The sequence below is a fragment of the Peromyscus eremicus genome, chromosome 4 (assembly GCF_949786415.1).
Source record: "Peromyscus eremicus chromosome 4, PerEre_H2_v1, whole genome shotgun sequence".
In the NCBI taxonomy this organism is placed as follows: domain Eukaryota; kingdom Metazoa; phylum Chordata; class Mammalia; order Rodentia; family Cricetidae; genus Peromyscus; species Peromyscus eremicus.
The window spans coordinates 86,777,058-86,800,963 of record NC_081419.1 but is presented as its reverse complement, the minus strand read 5'-3'; the positions used below and the strand labels follow the sequence as shown (position 1 = coordinate 86,800,963).

At 41.4% G+C, this 23,906-nt stretch overlaps 2 protein-coding genes across 2 annotated transcripts in view; both read left to right on the top strand.

Annotated features, from left to right (window-relative positions):
• The window catches only part of Ryr3 (ryanodine receptor 3), a 359,592-nt gene that overhangs the window by 250,575 nt on the left and 85,111 nt on the right, over positions 1 to 23,906 (top strand). Inside the window, exons 53-64 of the mRNA XM_059258921.1 lie at positions 508 to 597; positions 1,480 to 1,626; positions 1,787 to 1,849; positions 2,931 to 3,006; positions 3,127 to 3,250; positions 5,518 to 5,633; positions 6,138 to 6,205; positions 7,137 to 7,258; positions 13,437 to 13,486; positions 13,892 to 13,952; positions 17,513 to 17,751; positions 19,175 to 19,256. Coding sequence (XP_059114904.1) covers positions 508 to 597; positions 1,480 to 1,626; positions 1,787 to 1,849; positions 2,931 to 3,006; positions 3,127 to 3,250; positions 5,518 to 5,633; positions 6,138 to 6,205; positions 7,137 to 7,258; positions 13,437 to 13,486; positions 13,892 to 13,952; positions 17,513 to 17,751; positions 19,175 to 19,256 — 1,238 coding nt within the window. The remainder of the gene's footprint in view (positions 1 to 507; positions 598 to 1,479; positions 1,627 to 1,786; positions 1,850 to 2,930; positions 3,007 to 3,126; positions 3,251 to 5,517; positions 5,634 to 6,137; positions 6,206 to 7,136; positions 7,259 to 13,436; positions 13,487 to 13,891; positions 13,953 to 17,512; positions 17,752 to 19,174; positions 19,257 to 23,906) is intronic.
• Positions 15,212 to 15,838, top strand: LOC131909936 (low molecular weight phosphotyrosine protein phosphatase-like). The gene has a single exon (XM_059261873.1). It carries the CDS (start codon positions 15,212 to 15,214, stop codon positions 15,836 to 15,838), a length of 627 nt encoding a protein of 208 aa, XP_059117856.1.

The following is a 23,906-nucleotide window of genomic DNA, read 5'->3' as shown; positions in this document are numbered from 1 at the left end:
CTCCTACTTAGTTCTACATCCACAGTGCTCCAGACTCCTACTGAAGAAGGCACCCACTAGTGGTGTTTTACGGTCTTGAGCTTCTGCTACGGTCTTGAGCTTCTGCAACCCTAAAAAGCATTCACTGCCGTGAGTTTGCCAAGCAGACCCCTCTTGGGGGCCTGTGGTAGATCTGGTCCCCTCTGACTTCTGCCTACTGATCTGACTATGAGTTTGACACACTGTCCTGAGGTACGGTGTTCTCAGTGTCTTTTGAAACAGCCTTCTAAGCGGTCCTAAAACTTACAAGCGAGAAAGTAAAAAAGACAGCAGCTGGAACAAGAAGGACTGCAGGAGCAAAGGTCAGGATTGGGGAGGCACAGACTTGACAGCCTGAAAGGAGCAATTAGACATTTGCTAAGAGACTCTTTAATCTCTGTCATGATCCATTATGCTACCTGAGAAAACAGAAGCAGAGATCTAGGTCATCTAGCAGGCTCTTTGTTTGAACTGAGAACATTTCTACAGAGCCACAGTGGATGGAAATATGGGATTTCCCTGGATGAAAACGTGAAGACCCACCCATTGATACGGCCCTTCAAGACACTAACAGAGAAGGTAAGAAACAGGATTTGTGACCATGTGGCCTGCTATGTCCTTCCTTGGGGACTGTATCAGACAATCCACCCCTCTCACGATCCTTAGCAGCTTCCATGAACTTCCCAAGCCCCAACTTCACATTCTGGTCTTCGGCTCTGAGAAACCACGTTAGTCAGCACTGGCAGACGGCCCTAAATGCATTGAGTTCCTCCTGCAACTGAACCAGGAAGGGGTTTTATTAGACTGTTAGACTGTTGAGACAGGATGGAGAAATTTGGAGAAAAAGATTTAAACAGAAGAGATTTCTACTACGTGGAGGATAGTAAGAATGGAAAGTCCCTGTGGAAGTAGAAACAGGCCTCTCGTTCTTCCTTTCTTCCCTTCTTCCTTCCTTTCTTTCTTTTTTAAGTTAAGTAGTATGGTTCATCTCAACTCTGAATTCTGGTCTTACAATCAATAGGTGTTCTCTGTAAGCTTAAGTTTAGTGTCCTATGTAAGGGATGACATATACATCTTTAACTGTTGACCATTCATGAAATTGGGCATACATCAAAAGAATTCTGAGTTCTGTTTCTCGGGAACAAGGAAGAGCTCAGTGCAAATGCGTTTTGACAATGTCTCATCTTAAACATAAGACACAATGAGTTCTTTCCTGGCCCTTCACTTCTTTATAAACTGTAGACAATGTCATTGATAATAGTGCTTTATTTCCCCTAATAAAAAATACTATAGGCTTGGGATCTTATATTCAAAAGCATCAGAAAGACTATGTGTTATACATAAGATGCTGCAGATGACATTTTGACCTTGTGAGGGGAAGGTGGAGCAAACTGTCTCTGTGTGCTGTGGGGAAATGGCAGAGTGTGTTCTGCATGACTCTTCTGGGCAAACTTCCTCTAGGAGAAGGAAATTTATCGCTGGCCTGCCAGAGAATCCCTGAAAACCATGCTTGCTGTGGGCTGGACAGTGGAAAGGACCAAAGAAGGAGAAGCTTTGGTTCAACAAAGAGAGAATGAGAAACTTCGATGTGTGTCCCAGGCCAATCAGGTACAACTGCCGCACTCAGTAGGCAACACTTGGCCAATAGAAACCGTGATGGATCTAGGAAAACTCTCCCTGGGATATGGTGATGGGTCCACCCAAGGTGAACAGTGGGTTTGGGGAAGCCATGTGTTTGATAACCTAGTAATTGCTTCTGTTCTCCTAGGGTAATAGCTACAGCCCTGCTCCACTGGATCTCTCAAATGTTGTACTGTCCAGGGAGCTCCAGGTCAGTGCCAACCCAGATGCAGAACATCAGTGCTTTCTAGACCTTTCCAGTACAGGGCATGTTACCCTCTGAAGAATAAAAGGAGAAAAGCGGAGAGTGTGCCTAGAACATATTTCCACTAAAATATTAAACCTAAAGAAGGTTGTGTTATGCCAAGGCTATGGGGAAAACACCAGAGAATTAGCCAGTCATCTAACAAGGGGAGACTGTGCTTCCAAGAGTACCATAAAGGATGACTATTTGGTAAAAGAAAGAAGAGTCAGCAAGGTCCTCATGTCAAACTCCCAAAATAAAATAAGGGAAACTCAGTGAAATACAGCACCTGGATGGAAATACTTGCATGGTCCTTGTTAATTTCACAAGCCATGAGGACACCCTGCATGTGCCATGGTAGATATGCTCAGTTTCCCCACAACGGTGCAGGAAAGCGATCACCGTTGGACTCAGAGCTGTAAAACCAAACAGATGCATCTAAAAGCTTTGAGGTGCTTCCGTTGACTCCTCTTTTCCTACACATATCAGTGCCGGAGGCCTCTACTCTAGCCTGGGGTTCTTCCAGCCCCTTGGACCTTAGAGGAAGTTTTTTCTAAAGAACATCCTTTGCTCTAGGTCAGAGCTGTATACACCTTATAGAAAGATTCATTCTATTTGATAAATCTCAGTGACAGCAGTTTCCAGCAAGGTGTGATTTTTTTTTTTTTTAGTTTGTTTAGTTAAGATTTTCATAGATTGATTTTGACCTGACTCCTCCTGCCCAGCTCCCTATCTTTGATGAGAAGTATAATAGTAAGATAAATGAGGTACTGGCAATGTGCAGCTTTGGCTGGAAATGGGTGTTTTCTCCTGGATGCATTCAACCGCCAGGATAATAAGTTGCAAAGGAAGGGCAGAATTCAAAATTGTTTTCTATGTATGGGATGATATAAAGCTAATGAGGTGTGCCACACAGAATAATTAATAATGGTAGACCTCCAGCAGCAGGCGAGTAGCATTTGGTGGTGCTGTTCCAGAGCCTGGAAGATAAAGAGATGCTTTTCTTGCTTGCTCTCTCTCTAACTTGTGTCTCTGGGGTGGGGAACAGGGAATGGTGGAGGTGGTGGCTGAGAACTATCACAATATCTGGGCCAAGAAGAAGAAGTTGGAGCTAGAGAGCAAAGGTAAGCATGTTTCACAGCATCCCGTGGGGAGAATGAGCGGGGGGGGGGGGGGGGGAGTGGTAGCCCCATTTTCCCAGAAGTACAAAGGACAGTTTGTGTTTATCTCTCTTCTTATTCCAGGTGGTGGCAGTCACCCTCTTTTGGTACCATATGACACCTTGACTGCCAAGGAAAAGTTCAGGGACCGAGAAAAAGCACAGGACCTGTTCAAATTCCTCCAGGTGAATGGCATTATAGTTTCTAGGTAAGTCATCATCTTCCCTGTGATATTAGTGGGCCAGGGGAGCTGGGGTGAGTTTGGCTCCACTGCTGGGTATTTAGTGACCCACCTACAAAAACCATTAGAGTAATGACAGTACTTGACACTTCTGGAAGGGATTATAATGAATGTTTGCATATGCACTCACAAATATTATGTTATAGGTCAAAGCCTGTTCTTTGTGTATTGGTTCAGCAATTGGAGTTATAAACCACATTCATAATATACCCATGACGCTTTAGAATTTAGCCACCTTTAAAGGGAAATGAGAAATTGAAGCACAAGCAAAATAATGTTTGGTATGCCAGATGATTTTTTTTAGATTTCTTCCCTACCTCTTTTAGATGTCTTGCTAATCCTTAATTCAAAACTATAGTTATAAATTTTAAGCTAGAGATCTTAGCTGTAAAATAGCCAACAACTCTTCCACACTTTGATCTGACTGTTTTATATTTTGCTAAACTACATAATAATAACAGCAAGCACAGCTCACAGAGGCAGTCTTGGAACCATGGGAATTGATTCTTCTGAAGCAGCAGTTCCTCTGGGGAGATGGAACACATCATGATGTCCTAAGACATTTTATCACAAATTGGTGAATGTTTTCTATGAAGTTGGCTTGGACTGCTTACTCTTTACGGAGTTTGCTTACTCACTAATCAGATGCCTATGGAGAGCTACATAGCACTGTGCTTGCCGATTTCTTTGTAAAACGAAAAGCCAAGTGGTGGGCCTGCTCTGATACACCCATTCCTCCTAAAGAAGTGTTTGCCAAGCAAGTTATTTCTCTTTTTAATTTCCTAGAGATCTTTTTTCTAGTTAATGCCAAATAAATAAAAACTATACAAATATTTCTATTGTAGTTCATCTGAAGAAAACTACAAAACTTATTTGCTATATTGTCAGGTAGGAAAGGTCATGCTGCAGGAGACAGCCACTGGGAAAGCATTGAGAAAGACTCCCTGCCCTGCTTTAATCCTCTTTTTAACACTAAGATGAATGTGATAAAATTCCTTGCTCACAGAAATGAAAAATTCCCCTTTACTGTAACCAAAAAGGAAGTCAAGGAAATATAATTAGGGATAGATCAAATTCAGCAGCCATATTCTGGGTAGTTATTTGCCATATCTGGGGCCCCACAGGAAACATGAGTGGGCAGATGATCAAGTCAGGCCCCATCACCAGGAGAAAGCCTTCTCTAACTTCACCCTTCCTATCTGCTGGTGAAAGCCTATTTTCAGTTGTTCAAGCCCCAAACCTTGACTGTTGTTCTCTTTGTTCCCAAGTCCCTTCAATCGTTAAGAAAACTTTAATTGTTCTACCTTTAAAACATGTGCAGAATCTACCCACTCTACACTGCCTTCATGCGATCAGCATCATGACTGAGCGGGTTTCCCACTGGGGCCATCTGTTTTGACCCTTGTTCCCACCCATGTCCAGTTCTAAACGCAGCAGCCAGAAGAGTTGAACATCATGTCACCGCACTTCAGAACTGCCAGTAGCAGTTCTCATCTCACTCAAAGAAAAAAGCAAAGTTCTAATGATTTCCTGCAAAAGCCCTAGATGATTTACTGCACTTTACATATCCCTTTCCCCTGGGACACCTGCTAACTTCCATTCCACCCACCCTGACCACTCTGCCACACTCCTTCAACCCAGGATGCATCCTGCCTCAAAACCTTTGCACTACTTGTTCCTTGGGGGAATCTTTGCCTGGATGTTCTTATAACTCACCATTCCACCTCCTTAAGCCTTTACTTCCATTCCAGTTTCCCAGTGACCCCAACCCTGATTTCCATACTTCACATCATAGTCCACAAACCTTTACAACCTCATCCTCAGGCTTTTTTATTCCTGCTTTCCTTTTTCTTTTTTTTTTTAAGTATAACATATTGCTTTTATCATTCCACATAATTTGTATTTTGCTTATATGTCTACTTACAGCTAGCATCAGGTCAAACATATGAGGAATATTTATCTTCTCTCACTTATCTCCAGCTCAATGTTTTTAGTAATAATTATAAAGATCTTTCTGAAGACTCTGCTGAGAAGTCACTTTAACAAAAGTGTTGCGTGTTCACATAGTCGGATCCAAGTGCAAGAGTAAATCAGTCCAATGATGAGTCATCCCACTAAGCCAGAACAACTGTCAACACTGAAAATTAAATTCAACAACATGGGGAGGGCGGGTAATACACCAAAGTCAAGTATTTTTCTCTGCTACTTCTGGGGTTCATCTCTATCCAATCTAGAGGTATGAAGGACATGGAGTTGGATGCCTCCTCCATGGAAAAGAGATTTGCCTACAAGTTTTTAAAGAAGATCCTGAAATATGTTGACTCTGCTCAAGAGTTTATTGCTCACTTGGGTAAGTATAGCTGTAAAACGTCAGGAAAGAATGGTATTCCTCTGGAAAGAATGACCTAATTATGAATGACCTTCTTGTGTCACTGTAGCTCGTGATTCATTGAGACAAATAATTTGGGTGGAAAACAGTGGCTGAGATTTATTTCCTCCCTACTTAAAAAGTTAGTTTAGATCCTTGAGTTCTCTGCTGGATTTGACCGGCTCTCTTGTTGATGTTGGTGCTGTCGTTGTTGTTGTTTAATGCAACTCATCCTATTAACGTTCCCATGCTTTGTGACTATGGACATCACTGAAGCCCCTTCAGAAAAGGAGCCAGACAGCCGTGAGAGAATTGACATGAGACACACCCAGCCAACACAGTCACAAAGTACTTTATAAAACTTTATTTCGTGAAAGCAACTAAGTTTGTTGGTTGTCTTTTGAAAAGCTGCTCTGCTTCGAAAAGTACTGTGACTGTTCATTTGTTTGTTTGCTCTGACCAAAGTGTGTTACCCCGTCTTTGTAGAAGCCATTGTCAGCAGTGGGAAAACCGAAAAGTCTCCCCATGACCAGGAGATCAAATTCTTTGCCAAAGTAAGTGTTTCTCCTTTGCTCAGGATCTCTACTACTGGGGGTGTAGTTTAAAGGGGTCCATCAAGGAGATTTAATACTCCAAAAGCTTCAGTGGGACAGAGGTATATTCCTCAGCTATAGAGCAGACCCAGTGTGGGTAGGAGTTCCAAGAACGGATGCAAGCTGCTCCCCTCCACACGGTAGCCTCAGGACTCAGGATCCTCCTCCCTTGTTCTGCACCATCTGTAACGGTGTGCTTTTTGTTACTGAGGTCCAAACAAGGTCACCTTCATCCTATCTGTAGCAAAGGGATGTGTAAAGGGAAGGGGAGGAGAGAGCTTGCTGCTGCTTTTCTGAAGTTTTAACCTCGTGGTGCAAGTGAACGCTTTTAGCTTATTCTGGCTACAAGGAAAACTGCGTAAGGTACTCCCTGCCTCAGTGGTCCGATGTCTCACTAAAATCTGTTGCTGCAAAGAGACAATGCATTTGGGTACCAGTAATCTATGTTGGCCACAGAAGCCTGCTCAGAGGACAAAAAAAAAAAAAACCTTTCAATGTCTTTGAAGCAGAGATAGATGCTTCAGGTGAGGACTCAGTCATGCCTGAGTGTACCTTTTGATGCCGTGGCCAAGACGGCAATCTGAGTTCCCCAGGTGTCCTCTTCAAGTCAGACCATCGCCATGCAAGTTTATTTACACCTTTAGTCAATGTCCTTTCCTGTCACATAACCTCAACACCTCTGGTTAGTAGCACAGAAATAATAATAATAATAATAATAATAATAATAATAATAATAATGCAAAGTGAAACCCAGAATAGAATTTTCTGGAAATCTACAGCCAGTGTTGAGAGGCTTTTGCTCACTGAGAATGACTTTAAAAAAAAAAAAAAAAAGGAACTGGCAGATAGACTTTGATCCGCTACCTTAAAAATGATGTTTGATGGTTTCCAGGTTCTCCTCCCGCTGGTTGACCAGTACTTCACCAACCACCGCCTTTACTTCCTGTCTTCTCCTCTGAAGCCACTTAGCAGCAGTGGGTATGCTTCCCATAAAGAGAAAGAAATGGTAGCCAGGTGAGTCCATGGAATCAAGAGAGGCCCTCTATGTTAGTCAGCTTGGAGTTACTGTAACAAAATGTCTGATATAAGTAAAGCTAAAAGGCTTATTTAGCTCCTAGTTCTGAAGTTTCATGTCCAGGATGAGTAGACACTTTTCTTTGATCCTCTGGTAGGGGGTCCAGATGGCAGTGATGGGGAGCTCACTGTGAGGCAAACTGCTCAGCTCATAGACAGAAGTCAAAAATGGCAGGATCCTAAGATCTCCTTAAGGGCATGTCCCATTGACCTAAAAACCTCCCACTCAGCCCCATCCCCCAGGCATTCCTAGCCTCTCAGTACCCCAGCAGCAATACCCTGGAGACAGAGCTTCTAACACATGGGCCTTGGGAGGATATTTCTTCAAACTGCCATTCTCAGTGCAAATGTGGTTTATATAAGACATCAGCTACCTGGGGACTGAATCACAAGTTCTTTGTAGAAATGATGCATAACCTGATGATTAGTAATTGATTACCATCTTGATTTGAAAATCTTTTATATTTGTGTATATCTTGGTGATCTTAGAAACTAATAGAATTGCACTCTTTGGGGTGTTCATAGGGGCTTGGGAAACATGCAGATACACAGGTCAATTACCCTGAAATAATGTTGAGAAGAAGGCCCAGACCCTTCTGAAGCTTGGGGGAAATTAAACACACAGCACTAAGGTATACACTGCTTTCTGTCACCTCCTTATCAAGTATGCAAGATTAGAATTTTTAAAACACAGCTCTTACAAGTCTGAGATTTGAAAGACAGAACTATATTATTCAGTCTAAATATTTATTCAGACGTTTATTCAGAGCTGAAGGGGTGACTCACTGGGTCACTTGCTGCTCAAGCATGTGAACCTGAGTTTGGATCTCAGCATCCATGTAAAAAGCTGAGTGTGGCTGCATGTGCACCTGTAACTCTGATGTTATAGGGGGCTAAGATAGGAGAGTCACTGGAGCATGCAGGCCACCAGCCTAGCTCCACAGTTAGTGACAGACACTGTCTCTAAAGGACTAAGGTAGAGAGTGATAAAACACTAGACATCCTCCTCTGACAGCCAGATGCACAGGCATGCACACACACACACATACACATACACTCACACATCAGCCTACCGTCCTCTAGACATAAGGTAGGGATACTTTAATGGACCTTAACACAGGGGAAGCTTCGTAATGAGGCTGAGAGGTGCCTCTAACATGCTTCAAGATCTCTTTGTTTGATCAATGAAAGGCCAAGTGTGGATTAGACTTCCAAATAGCAAAGTAAAGAGGATAGTGAAAGTATAAATATTCTCCTTTGACAGACAACATAAACGTTGTCCTGGATAAGAGCTCTGCCACTATCGCACTTTTTGGGAGTATATTCAGCTTGAAGATTTGCCTAACATTTACTAAACACTCTGTATGGGATGGGCACTGAGATTAATTTTCACGTGCAAGAGTTATTGCCCATCTGAGTAAATATGGTTGTGAAACCTCACAATGTGTTAAACTGAAAGTCCTACCTGTGTCTTACAGTCTTCATTTTATAAATCAAGACTCTGAGCATGTAGCTTCACTCTAGTACCCATAGGTGGTTAAGACTAAAAATTCAGTCCTCACGACATTGCGTGCCTCTTCTGTACTGTGATTACTTAATGTCACTCAAGACAGAAGAAACCCCATGCTGCCAAAACAGGATACTTTGGAACCAGGTACTGACCCCAAGACCTTATACCTTGAGATTGAACTGATGTGTTCTCTAAGAAGCTAGGGAAATGAAGGGCCATATGAGACATTCAGATAATCCAACAGAGGGCAGCTGTGTCTGTTTTCTTCATCTGTTGATCTTAGACTATTAATTCATGGAAATGTAACATTTGTTCAACCAGGCACCATTTGTCGTGGCTGGAGTACAACCTAGAGCTGATCAGCCTTGCAAATAGCTTCCAAATCCACCCGTGAGCTGGTGTCTCCCACAGAAGCAGTGGTGTTTGTGCTGCATGGGTTTGCCCTGCCAGACTCTTCCCCCTCCTTACTCTTACTCTTTCCCCTGCTTTGGTTTTCGTGCAGTTTCACCCTAACAGACTCTTTTCTTCTTTCTTTTCTCCTTTTCTTTCACTCTTTTTTTTCTTTGCTTTTTTTGGGGGAGGGGGGATGGCTGGGAGGTTGTTTGTTCATTTGTTTTTTGAGACAGGGTCTCAATACGTAGCCCTGGCTGGCCTACAATTCACTATGTAAGTCAGGCAGGCCCTGAACTTACAGAAATCTGCCTGCTTCTGCAAAATGCTGGGATTAAAGGGCTAGCTCATGGTTCTGGTTTTTTGGGTTTTTGTTTTTCTTAAAGACAGAACCTCCACAGCCCAGCCCCAGCTTATCTGGAAGCTACCAATTCTCTTGCCTCAGTCTCTGATACCCACTAGATTCCTTCTTATTGAATCTTTCGTCCTTGGTCCACCTCATCTTTAATCTGATGCCTTTCACAGCGTGGAGTTTCTAGGCACAAAACATTTCTTTTGTTATAATTTCATTTTATCTCTTTATCTTTATCTTTTTTTTTCTTTTTGAGATAGGGCCTCTCTCTATAGCCCTGGGTATCCTTTTTGAGATAGGGCCTCTCTCTACAGCCCTGGGTGTCCTGGCTAATAAGGTTTGTGCCACCATGTCACCAGGCCAGTCTTTATCATTTTTAAACTCTGAGAGGACAGAGAGCCACCTGGGAACTGTAGCCCTTTATTGTTTTGAACTAAAGATAATTAATTAATTGTCTTAATTGGGGTATTATTTACTGCTGTGATAAAACACCATGATCAAAAGCAACTTGGCGAGGAAAGGATTTATTCCATTCTACACTTCCAGGTTAACAGTCCATTATCCAGAGAAGTCAGGACAAGAACTGAAGGCAGGAACCTAGTGGCAGTTACTGAAGCAGAGGCCATGGAGGAGTGCTGCTTTTGGCTTGCTCTTCATGGCTAGTTCAGCCTGCTTTCTTATACACTCAGGATCACCTACCCAGGAATGGAACCCACACATCATGCTTCCATGTCAATCATTAGTCAAGAAAATACCCTACAGACTTGCCTACAGGCCCATCTTATAGGGTCATTTTATCACTTAAGATTCCCTCTTTCCAGACATGTCTCTGTTTGTGTCAAGTTGACAGAAACTAACCCTACCGTAATTCTTTTATTTAAATCATAGACTCCTGAGAGACTGCAACAACTTTTTGAAATTTCAGGTGCTGGCTTTTGCAAGTCTGAGAAAACACTTCTGATTTCTTTTTTTTAATTATATTTATTTTTATTTTATGTACACTAGTGTGTTGCCTGCATGTATGTCTGTGAGGGTGTCAGATCTTGGAGTTACAGACAGTTGTGAGCTATCATGTGGGTGCTAGGAATTGAACCTGGGTCCTCTTAACTGCTGAGCCATCTCTCCAGCCCCACTTCTAACTTTTGACAGTGAGGGGAGCCACTTCAGTATCTGATCCTAATAGCCCAACCACATGCTTTAGGTAGAAAGAACATTTGCTTTCAGTTTCTACAAAATGTGTGTTCATCCACTTGAAGTGTTTTCAAATTTCTGAGTTGTTCTCCCACTTTTGTAAAAGAGCTGTTTGGTTACAGATGAGAAAGCCAACCCAGAGCAGAGAGCGTTGAAGGATCTTCACCAAGACAGCCTAGTTATTCACAGGCCAAGCACAGAACTAAGCCATCAATACAGGCTGCACTGTTCAATACTTTCTCCCCATCCAGCTCCGTGAATTCACATCAAAAAGCAGGAGCCTGTATTAGTTTTGCATTAGCTGCCAAGTTTCCATTGACTCACTGTGAATTCTCTTCAGCTCTAGACCAGGGAGATTCTGACTTATTTTCATTCATTAATGGTGACATTGGCTGTAATTTTCCAAGATAGCCCAGAAAAATCCAGGACATTAACACAGGTTATCATCCCTTAAATTGATGGGGTTTCATCAACCAACACTAGGGGTGCATTTCTTCTCTGAGTAGTCCTAAGGAGACTTCTGTCCTGTGAGAGGCAAAGATCTCCATGACAAGTTATGACTGTGAGCCCATGACTCCAGCTGAGTCTCATTGCAGAGCTTCATGGTCTGCACCACTGTCTTATCCCTGCTTTCTCTATTCGCCCTCTTTCTGTCCCCCCTCTTCCTGAAGGGAATACAAGTTCTTATCAAGCCACACTAGTACAAAATGTCAGAGTTCAGAAGACTCTCCTCCAAAGAGTGGGGTGGGATCAATTGGCAGCATACTCAGAAACATCTACAGGGCTCCTTCCTAACTACACAGGGCCTTCCCAACTACAATTGAAGTATAGTTCAGCCTTCAAGGGTCTCCATGGTATAAAGTATAAGTGAAGCATAGCAAGGAGTCAGAAATACAAACAACAGCCATAGTAATAGTAATAATAATAATAATAATAATAATAATAATAATAATTGCTTCCAAGTTCCCAAGGACCCAACTAGGACAGACTATAGACTAACAAAAGATAACAGCAAGAATGGACTTCTTTTTTTTTTTAAGTTTTTATCGATTCTTTGTGGATTTCCCATCATGCATCCTGATTCCACTCATCTTCCCATCTTCCCACTTCTGCCCTCTGCCCTTGCAACCTCCCTCTAAAACCAAAATTTAAAAGTAAAATTTAAAAAAAAATTAAAAATCTCAGCGTAGAAACTGTAGCGTGGCCCAGTGAGTCACACAGTGTACCCTTTAGTCTTTACTTGTAAGTGTTCATTGCAATGAGTCATTGGTCTGGTTTGAGGCCTCTGGCTTCTGTTACACACTCGATGCTGGGCCCTCACTGGGACTCCTCTTGGACATCCTATTATTGTCTTGTGTCATAAAGATCCTGTAGCTTTGAAAAATGTACTTCTTAAAATGTTTTTATATTTAAAAGACTCCTACTCCCTACTCTAACCATTAACATTTTTTCTAATCCTGACACTTTTTTCCACCTTCCAACTAAAGCTTCACACTCCACTTGAAGGCAGCAAAATGATTTACAATTCATTGCAATGATAGAGAAGCAAAGTGCCTTTTAGGGTCCTCGTCTTTTTTTCTCCACATTACATGAATGCACATTTTAACGCATGGTACCTAGCACCAAGGAAAGTTTACACAGGGCCACTGCCAAGTACTCTTCTCTGTTGTTGGTTGTTTTTGCTCTTTTTTTTGGGGGGGGGGCACCACCCAACTTCCAAATAAATCACACATGGAGACTTGTTCTTAATTATAAATGCCCAGTTTTAGCTTGGCTTGTTTCTAGCTTTTCTTAATTTAAATTATCCCTTCTACCTTTTGCCTCTGGGCTTTTCCCTTTTCTTCTGTAATCTTACTTTCACTCTTACTCCATGGCTGGCTGGCTCTTGATATCCTCCTCCTTCTCTGGCTACTTCTTTTTCTTCCCAGATTTATTCTGCCTGCCTGCCAGCCCTACCTATCCTTTCTTCTGCCTTGCTATTGGCCATTCAGCTCTTTATTAGACCATTGTCGTGTCTGCCTCAACCAGCAAGGAAGACGCAACACCAGGCTCTTCTCCAAGCAGTTTATTCAGGAACCTTGAACAATCTTCTGACTCCCGGGAAAGCCAGCCCACGCCCTTTATAGACACTGGGCAACCAACCCCGTAGTGCCATGTGGACAATGCCAATAGGGTCAGACATACACAAGCAAACCAGATTCCACGCCCAAGCCAAATAAGGAGTTGTTTATCCCAAAGAACACCTGCCATCGGGAAGGCGGAAGCTGGACGCCGGCAGCGCCATCTTTGAGGTGCAGCCGTGCACGGCTCTCTACAGACCATCAGGTGTTTTAGACAGGCACAGTAACACAGCTTCACAGAGTTACACAAATGCAACATAAACAACAGTAACACACCTTAAAATAGTATTATACAACACTTCTCATTACAGAGGGATTTTTTTTAGTAGGGTGGAGCTGCCTGCAAGGAACCTTTCATGATTTTTCACAAAGACAGTATAGTATGAACCACATTATTTCCCTAAGTGTGGTTCCAAAGACTCTTCCAGAGGACATGGTGCATCTTCTTAAAGTTCCAATCTATGCACTGTTTCATATGCGAGGGGTGGAAGAATGGGGTAAAAATCACTTCTTGAGTCTCTGGGGCTTTCTGAATTGCAACCTCTTCTGCTTTAGCCTGTTCTGCAAGCTGGCTGCTCTCGTGAGACACAGGATCTCCCTCTTCGGTAAGTGACGGGATGTGTTGCTGAAGGCAGCAAGCCTTCCTGTAATTATCTTGAGCTTCCATTTTGCCTTCATTTGTGGCTCCCTTAGAAAACCTGCACCTTGGGACTGAGGTGTCACCTAAATTTTCCATAGAAAATTGGTATGAAGCATGATTAATGACCTCTCTACCCCTTTAACAGCTCACATTTTCCACACCAATGAATGTTTTAAGCTCTGCCCGTGACATCCATCATGAAGCAGAGGCTGTGTCAGACTAGAGATAAATGCCTGGTTCCTGAACACAGACCTGGCACTTTGTGTGTTGCTGGTTAATTATACTGGGGTATGCCTGATGCATAGTAAGAAGGCTGTGTTTAAAAGCCAGGCTGGGTTTGGAGAGTCACAGGTGATGTTTTTTATTCTAGGGAGTGATTCAACTACAATGGTGAGCTGCCTTCACATCTTAGCTCAGACACTTGACACAAGGTAAGTCTGATGTTTTCTCTCCAGTCCTTCCTTATGACTACCTCTCTGGCTCCCGAATAGGCAAAGAGGGCCCTAGAAGTCAACACTCCGCTTCTCATTCCTACAGTACAGACCTACTGTCATGAACTATCTTAAATCTAAAACAACTAATCTGTTCTTACCTTCTCTTACTGAGTTCATTTGTCAGAAAGTAAAATGTATAACATAGCAACATTCAGTTTGTACCTAATTATACACACACACACACACACAAGTAGAGCTATCTGGTAGGTGGTGAAACCCTCATCATCCTGAGAAATAAACAATATCATTTTGAGTTCAACGTGGCCAGGAAAATGACTTCAAAAGGATAATACAGGAAGCCAGGGAAAGAGTCCAGCAGATAAAGGTGCTGATGCCCCAGGTTCACTTACTGTGACTCATGTAGTAGAAGGAGAGAATTAAATACCAGAAATCATCCTCTGGCCTACATACCTACACACATACATATGCATAAATAAATAAATAAATAAATAAATAAATAAATAAATAAATAAATAAAATCATCAAAATACATCAGCTAGCTGGTGAAGTAATATATGCCTATATTCTTAGCATGTAGAAGACAGAGACAAAAGGATGCCAAGTTTAAAACCAGCCATGGATTTATAGTAAAACCTTGTTTAATAAAAATAAAAGATACAGAAAGGATGGCTGAACAGAAAATTTTATTTTTAAAAAGATTCATAATTCTGATAATATTAATGTACATGATATTTTCAAAGAGAGACGTAGTAAAAAGACCCAACAGGAGTTCTTTTGAACATGCTTATTAAGAAAAGTCCTTATGTTGGAAGTGGTGGGGCATGCCTCTACTCTCAGTATTCAGAAAGCAAAGGCTATATAGTGAGACTTTGTCTCAAAAAAACCTAAATAATAATAATAAGGTCATTATCAGAATCAGGAAGAGGACATGCCCTTCAAGATCCAATGCAAAAGAGAGCCACCTTCTAAAGAGAGTGACGCAAAGATGGCAATCTGTGACAAACTGAAGCCCATGAAAAATAATAAGGGCTATAGAGGCTCAGTGGGTAGAAGTGCTTGCCCTCCAAGAATAGGGACAGGAGTTCAATACCCCAGGACCCACATAAATGTCTAGGGGTTGTAGTGACTCATCAGCACTCACGAAGACACAGGATACCCAGAGCAAGCTGGCTAGCTAGACTATCCAAATTACTGAGCTCTGGGTTCAAATAAGAGACCTTGCTTCAATATATAAGATGGAAAGTGATCAAGAAAGATACCCAACATCTGGCCACCACACCACACAGCATACACATGCAAAAGGGTGCAGATCATTACAGGAGATCTCTGGTCTTCAAGTTGTAGGCAAGGGTGTTTATAAGAAATTAGAGTGGCCAGGGTCTGTACCAAAAGATGGCAGAGGCTGGGTACAAGTCAATGTTGTTCTCGGTAACATTTGCCAGTCACCCATTGCAGAAGCAGTGTTCAGAAAATTGGCAACTGATGGAAATGTTTCAGTTAATTGGAGGATAGACAGTGCAGCTTTATCCACCTATGAAGTAGGGAACCTCCCTGGCTTTCACGGGCAGAGCTGTATGAGAAAACATGGCATCCCCATGAATCACATTGCATGGCAGATTACAAGAGAAGACTTTGCAACGTTCGATTATATACTGTGTATGGATGAAAGAAATCTGAGAGATCTGAATAGAAAAAGTAATCAAGTTAAAAACTGCAGAGCTAAAATTGAGCCACTTGGGAGCTATGATCCACAGAAACATCTCATTAGTAAAGATCCCTATTATGGCAATGACTCTGACTTCGAACTGGGGGACCAGCAATGTCTCAGGTGCCACAAGGCCTTCTTGGAGAAGACTCACTAGATGGTCCTGCCCACCACCATTGAGCAACTCACCAGAGCCATGCCCAAGGGTGGTGGCAGTCCTTAGCCCCATGTCCCAAGTGTCTTTTCAGCTGACTTACTGTATATCTCCAAAATAACTGCAGGTAGAAATTAGGTGTATGTTCAGAAGGATAAATATTGGAGTAAGACAGTTTGAGGTGTGGTTACGCCTTCTTAGACTAATTGAACCTTTCACCTTGCCCTAGTTACAAAATAGTGGAATAAAAAATATGGACAAAATAGAACCCAATAAGTAAGAATGGCCTACAAGGTCCAGGTCAGCCTCTGAGCCCAGCCAGCCTGATAGTCTGGTCTAACTAGAGTGTGTGCATGACCAGCATCCAGTAGTACCATTTGCTTGTCTTATACCTCTCTATCCTAGACTCTTGTGACAATAACTCCATCCATATTAACATTGGAAGAGTTTAAACTCAGATACACTGAAGACATTCAAATATTCGAAAAAGAGGAGAAGCTGGATGTGATAACGCAGGCCCACAATTCTAGCAGGCTATCCTGGGCTACACAGTGTAGACGGGAGCAACAGACTGATAAAAGGAGCATTTTTACTCTTACTTGGTTTTTGTCTAGTGTTTTTGAGCTTTGTTCCTATTTGAGCCACTTTGCCTCTTTAAAAAGAAAAAAAGGTGTGCTTTAATAGTGGTATATTTGTAGTGTTCTTTTATCATTTTAAAAAGTTACAGGCAAGTATAAGTAATTTTAGTGCATTTTCAGAAAAGTGACCTCAAATTCATATGGCTATATGTCAGAAAAGAATGTGAGTTAAAGACAACTGAAATAGAAATCTGGTATAAGCCTGCTTTCTTATTGATAAATGAAAAATATATATCTGAAAAAAAGAAAAAGAAATTAGAGCAAGCCTAGCTGATGGCCTTTACTGTCCTGGTATGTTTGATAATTACCAAGAAAACTTTGAAGATAAAGAGCATCTTCCCTTGAAGCAATTCTGTCATCATTTTCTGAAGAAGATGTTGAAATGTGGAAGATTATACTTATGCTTATAGGTTTTATTCCGATTCTATGTTTTATGAAATAGTTTTGAGGGAAGAAATTAGCTGCTCTTAGCTTCTTAAGTTCTCAGGGCGTGTGTCACTGTCCTTTGCCTCAGTGACCTGATAAAGCTGGCCTTAGAAAGGACTGGCTCTCCCTTTTCTCTCCTCTCATCCAATCTAGGACTGCTCTGCAGACTAAAAGGAGTGCAGGCAACTTCTCTCCTCTCTTCCCCATTCTCCTCCTCCTACATACTACACATAAAGGATCTTGACCTAAGGGAAGTGTGGAAAAGGCTCACTCCTGCCCTTTCATTAGATAGTAACAGAAGACTAGGCAGCTGCAGCATTTAGCTCACAGAGGAACTAACACCAGTTTCATTCATCTCTATGTGTCCTGAAGAGTTCAGCAATGATCTCTTCAGTTCAGCCAAGCCCATCATTCAGTCACTAACCAGAGAACCATGTAGTGCAGGTTTCTTTTCCAGATGGAAACAGACATCTCCAGTGTACCTGACACAGTCTCATCTGGTGACCAGAGTACCCACTGTCTGCCCAGTTTGCCTACAAGTCACCACCATGTAAGGGGAGGTTGATTCCACGGTCCAGTTGTCCCCCTGCCTTTGACGTTTGTGTCCTTACAGGACCGTCATGAAGTCAGGCTCAGAGCTGGTGAAAGCTGGGTTGCGCTCATTCTTTGAAAACGCAGCAGAAGACTTAGAGAAGACTTCAGAAAACCTGAAGCTGGGGAAGTTTACCCATTCCAGAACGCAGATCAAAGGTGTTTCTCAGAATATTAACTACACCACAGTGGCTCTGCTTCCCATCCTGACATCCATCTTTGAGCACATCGCTCAGCATCAGTTTGGGGTGGATCTACTCTGTGAGTCCTACTGCTGTTTGTCATCAATGTCTATGCACTGCCACAGACAGATGTGAGACCCACTCACTTAGGTTGACCTTGAGGGCAGAGTAGAAAGACAGATGTCCCATACTTTTCTTAGATTGAAAAAAAAAAAAATGAAGTGATAGACTCTTGAAAAAGGAAAAAAATCCCTTAATTTGAGTATAGAGCATTCATCTTTTCCAATTTCATTATGAACCAGTTTCCCACCTGCTTTTCTAGCTACCAGCTATTACACTTCCATTTAATTTGAAAGGTTATCTGAGCAATGTGCCTCAGATTCTGCTACCAGGGTTTCCAGACACTGTGCTCCATGTTAAGAATCCTTAATTTACTCGTTGGTACCAGGAGCAAAGGAAAGGCTAAAATCTCATCTTTTTTCAACTTGCAGTTGGTTTTATTTTGCTTTGTACTTAGCAGTGTGTCCAGCCCCACCCCCCATCCCCACCATGTTCATGTTATGTCATCAAGCTTCAGTATTGCTTAAACACTGCCATATGATTTAATTTAGTCAGTTGTCAAACTGTGTCCTCCATCAGTTAGTCCCACTAGGTCAGAGTTTTATGTCATAGAAACAAGGCAGTTCCTTGGTTAGAAAATAAAATATTAAATTAGTTCTGGTTTTGTTGAAGTAGTCCTAGCCATAGAATGAGGTCTAGATGTGTTTGGGGGCATGATGCCTGCTGATGACATTCTTTGTGTTCCTTCAGAACTCCCTTCCCTTAGAAAATAATGGAAGATCATGATACTATTTGGCTAGTTTTTTTAAATACAGCAGAAAATTTTAAATAAGCAAATTTGAGAACTTGCTCTCTCTCTCCACCCTTCCCTCTCTTCCTCTCTTCCTCCCTGTCTCTCTCTGTCTGGCTCTGGCTCTGGCTCTGGCTCTCACTCTCTCTCTCACTCCCCACTTCTCTTCCTCTCTCCTTCCCTTTCTAAATAAAGCATGGCAGTTGTATGCACCTTCTTAGGAAATGATCAAACATGACATGGAAGCTTCAAGTTTTATTCATCCTTTGATCCAAAGGAAGACAATATCACCCTTGGTAAATTTTGAATATAGTCTTCCTTTATTGGATAAGCGACCTATTATGGAGGCGCCATTGGCCAAATGATTCCTTTCTCCAAGAAGCTTTGTGATCTTGATCAGCAGCTCTGCAAATGACCTGGGCAGCTTTGGTGGAGCACATGTTCCTATCAATGTTTCCCAGCAGCTAGCAAAAGAGTGTCTGGTTTGAAGAGTATTTCACGAGTTTACAGAGGCAGGGAGAAGGGATAAAGAGAGAGGAGTTGTCTGCTCTTGACTGATGCCTGCCTTAATATTTTTCTTCATGGGCTTTTCCATGTGTTGGAGATGGAGCTGGAGTTGATATTTGCTTATGACCTCTCTTCTTTGTTTCAGTGAGTGACGTGCAAATTTCATGCTACCATATTCTGTGCAGCCTCTATTCCCTTGGGACTGGGAAAAACATCTATGTTGAAAGGTAATTAATTTGTGCTTGCTTGTTTTTTCAGTTGAAACATGTGGCTCAGAAAAAATATTGTTGGGGAGTGGGCATTACCTTCTGCCTAACCATGCGCTGAACAAAGACAACAATAATCATGCAGATGTGAAATTAGGCTAGCCCAGGAATCCTCAGCCCTATCCAAAGAACTATAGGCAGCCAAGGAATGCCAAGATCAGGAGAAATAGTCCTCCCCTAGGAAGAGCACACCTATTGGTTACTCAGTACTAAACAGTCAACCCTAAAAACATGTATACAAGTAACATTATGCAGACTGAGAACTGAGAGTTTTTATTTATGTTTGAGAACACACACATGTGTAACAACAATTATTTAAAAAATAGTCCATGAATTTGAAAGAGGACAAGAAGGGGCATATGGGTTTAGAGGAAAGAAGAGAAGTGGGAAAATGATGAATGCACATATAAAATTTTTAAAGATTAATAAAATATTATGTAAAAATTTCTTTTCCCCCACCCCTTATACCAAAAAAAAAAAACACTTAATATCTGTTTTTCAGTCCAGCCAAACATAAATATTCACTGATCAGAAATGGTAGCTTTACAGCTGAGTTATGAAAATTTTGTAGCAATGTAAAGAATCATAATGAGGTTAATCAGATCAAAGGCTTCTGTGGAGAAAGCTACTGAATATATATGGCTACAGGAGCTATAAAATCCTGCAAAATTTTATGCTGGTAGCCAAAAAATGTTGAAGGCATGTCTACTTCATTATCACAGTTTCTGACTAGCTTCCAGAGTTCCTGTGGTTAGAGCTTGCTGAGACACTCGGGGACCTAAGGCAGTTGCTTTAGTGTTTAATGAGTCTCTGTGTGATACACCCTTGAACCTTTACCATTCTCAACTGTCAGATTAGCTACAGTTTTAAACAATGCACAGTTTGGCAACAGAAAAGCTATCTGATAATCTTGAGTCTGAACAAGCTTATCTGTAGAGATTTTAGGTTCTAATTTTGCCTCTGTAATCTGCCTGTGGCAATGGAAGCTTTAGCGACCCCTAGCTTTTTTCAGACTCAGATACAGTGTGTTGCGTTGTTCTATTTAAATCCAGGGGTAAAATCAGAATGATAAAACTTCTGGACTTAGCTTTATCCTTGAAGGACTATTTCCTTTTTCACCTATCAAATAAGCAAGCCTGGAAGAATTTGATCTGTTCCAAGTAATTTATTCTGAACACTCCTTGGGATCTACTTATCATGAATCTATAAATGAAGCTTGTATCAAACACCCTAAAATCTGACCCTCATTTCATAATGAAACACACATATATTAAAATAGTGTCAGTCAAACAAAATGAGAATTTATCCCCTTTAAAGAACTTAAGAGCTAAACTAGTGGATTGAAATCGGGCTTAGGGATAAATTGAAAACAAGTCTATTTCATCACAACCACAGTTTCCAAATGGCTTTCAGGGTTCACGAAGCTAGTTGAAGAACGAATGATTAAATATGCTTTATGATTATGTCTTTACATTTGCCTGGCTTTCTATAAAATATGGAGAAATAGTTTTGTCATCAATATATATATTCATGTGTTAATATATATATTGATATATATTGAGGGTGTGTGTGTGTGTGTGTGTGTGTGTGTGTGTGTGTGTGTGTGTGTTTCAAGACAAGGTTTCTCTGTGTAGTCCTCCTGGCTATCCTGGAACTCACTCTGTATGTAGTCCAGGCTGGCCTCAACTCAAGAGATCCAACTGCCTCTGCTTCCTGGGTGCTGGAATTAAATGTGTGTCACCACATCCCAGTTTATTGATTCCCTAGAACGGGAATTACAGATGTTTGTGAGTCACCATATGGTGGTTGGACTCAAACCCAGGTTCTTTAGAAGAACAGCCAGTACTCTTAACCACTGAACCATCTCTGCAGCCCTGAGATGAAAATTTTAAGCATGTATTTTTAACCAATAGAATCAATAAAATGATTTTCCCAATTAACACAGAATTTCACTTAGGGGAGATATCTCAATTAGAGAGAGGGGCATAGGGGAGGGAGAGAGAGAGAGTGCACATGGACTCCAAGGAACCTTATATAATTTTTTGTACAGTTTCTACATTCTTCTTTTGAAAAAAAATAAACAAAAGGTCAACTCTAAAATGTCAGACGAGAAAGACTTGTTCCTCCATGGCTTTTTGTACTTTATTCACGTTCATTGCAGAGTTATTGCTCAACTACAGGACTGGGAATGTTTGTGTTTGTGTTTTTTATTCTACATCTGCATAAGACGAGCTAGCCAGGATTAGACTAAAGAGATTCAACAACTGAAAAACTAGAGACTTAGAATCCCAGAAGTGTGCTGCTGGTACAGCTAATCGGTATTGTCTGTCTATTTTCTTAGTTTTAATTGTGAAAGGCATGCTAATTCACAAAACAAAACCCAACAGTACAAAACTTTGTCAAGTTAAAGTCTGCTGTTTTCTTTACCCTGTGCAACATCCCATTAAGGTCCTGGCTAAGCCAAGTGAGGAGTGGGTGAAACTCTGCACACTGAAGTCAGGGAATTTTCTGAGAGAGTTAATATATGTTCATCCTCTGGGGAATTTAGGGCTGCAGCTTATAAGACAAGTTCCTTTTCATCCTTCCACGCCGTTGTACCCCTGCAGTTTCCCCAGTCTGGGTACGGATGACAGGAAAGGAAGGCACATACCGTTCTCAGCCCCAGCTCTTACTCGGCAAGATGGAAGCTCCCCGTGTACATATTATCCGCCAGGTCTTCCATGGCGTTCACATACCCTGAATGATCACTATTTCAAGCAACTTCTAACTCCTGTATTTACTTCCAATGATATCCTCACACTCTTCTAATTCTAGAAAGTATGGATTTGGGGTTTTTTATTACTGTAGTTGGTTTTAAATTCATTTATTTATTTCACATATGTGAGTGTTGTCTGAATATATATCTGTGTACTACATACATGCCTGGTACCACAGGAGATCAGAAGAAGATGTCAGATGCTCTCAAATTGGAGTTATAAATGATTATCAGCGGCCATGTGCATGCTGAGAATCAAATCCAGGTCTTCTCAAAGAGCAGTCAGTGCTCTTAACTGATGTCATCTCTAAGGACCCGTCTGGAGAGTGTGTTTTTAATCTCTGTACCCTCACTTGATTTGGTAGTTACTTTATGGTTTGGGGTTATGATACATATTATAATTTCAGCATAGACTTCTTTTCAATTTCCTAAATTTTGAGTTTTAGGGAGAAACATGTAATAAAACCAGCATTTCTCTACTACCTTTGTATAAACTGATGTCATAAATGTTCCATGGTATGGTTAAGGGGAAGATTTTTCTTGTAAATATAAGAGAAAGAACAACCAGATGTATCTAGCAGAGTCCAGAGAAGACAGAGAAAGTAGCAGAGTAATCCTGGCCAGCAGACTGGACCTGGCCATGAGAGAAACAGGAACAAAACACAGAGATAGGGAGCGAGACACAAAAAGAGAGAGCAAGCAAGGAAGACACAGAGAGTGTGGGCAGAAGAGAGAACATAGCCCAAATAGCAGGGTTATAAGAAGAAAGTAGCTGTGGGGAGGGAAGCCTGTGAGCTAGAGATGTTTAAGGTAGGGGAGGAGGTGAGAAGAGCGAAAAAGAGCCAGCATGATGGCATGGTATTTGAAATGTGTAAAGGTATTTGTGATACTGAGGGAGCCTGGAGGCCACAGTCATTTTTCCTTTCTGCCAGTGGTAAGGGAAATGACTCCTTTTGGTAGAGGGGAACCAGCTTCCCAAGTTCCTGAGGAATGTGGCTTTTACCTAATCACCAGAATTTGGGAAAAAGAGTTTCCTTTGGACTGACAACTGTTAACTAAACTTTTCTTGACAAAAGAACATCTGTTGCTTTACAGAGGAATCACTAAGTATTTGGCCCAGCTGTACCTGGCATGTGCCTTGTGGTTAGAAAAGATTCTAGTCACCATAGTGATGGGATTGATTGTGAAAAAAAAAAAAAAAGTCATCAAAACAGTGAAGAACTTTCCTTCAGAATAGTTAAAGTAATATAGAGAATTACATTGACCTGTGAGGTTTTCAGATATTGAATTTCCAAGGGTAAGGGCTTTGTTTATTTGATTATGCAAAACTCTTGAGTTCTCTAATAAGGGATTTTTCTTTTTAATGGATTTAAAGGTTTCAGGGAAGATTTTCCAGAAAACCAAGTTTGGTACTTCAATACCCTTCAATCTTGGTTTTATTTTATTTTATTTCCAGAAAACCAAGATTGAAGGGTATTGAAGTACCAAACTTGGTTTTATTTTGAATGAAAACTCTATTCCTCCCCACCCTCACTTCCCGCTTTACATTTTAAATGCTTATGCCATCCACCCTCCTGGCTTCCGTTGACCAGTAATTTCTGATTGGATAGCACACATATCTAAACCACAAAGTTTATAAATATTCCCATTTAGGACTTTGCTCCCACCCCTACTGTATTTCCCCTGCCCCTGCTGATGTTTTCTACTTTGCTACATGCTGCTTCCTTTCCATAGTATCACTGGGAGTATACAGGATAGAACTTTAAAATCATGAAGCATATATGTATATAAGGTATTCTTCTTAGTTAGGGTTCCTACTGCTATGAAGAGACACCATGACCATGGCAACTCTTACA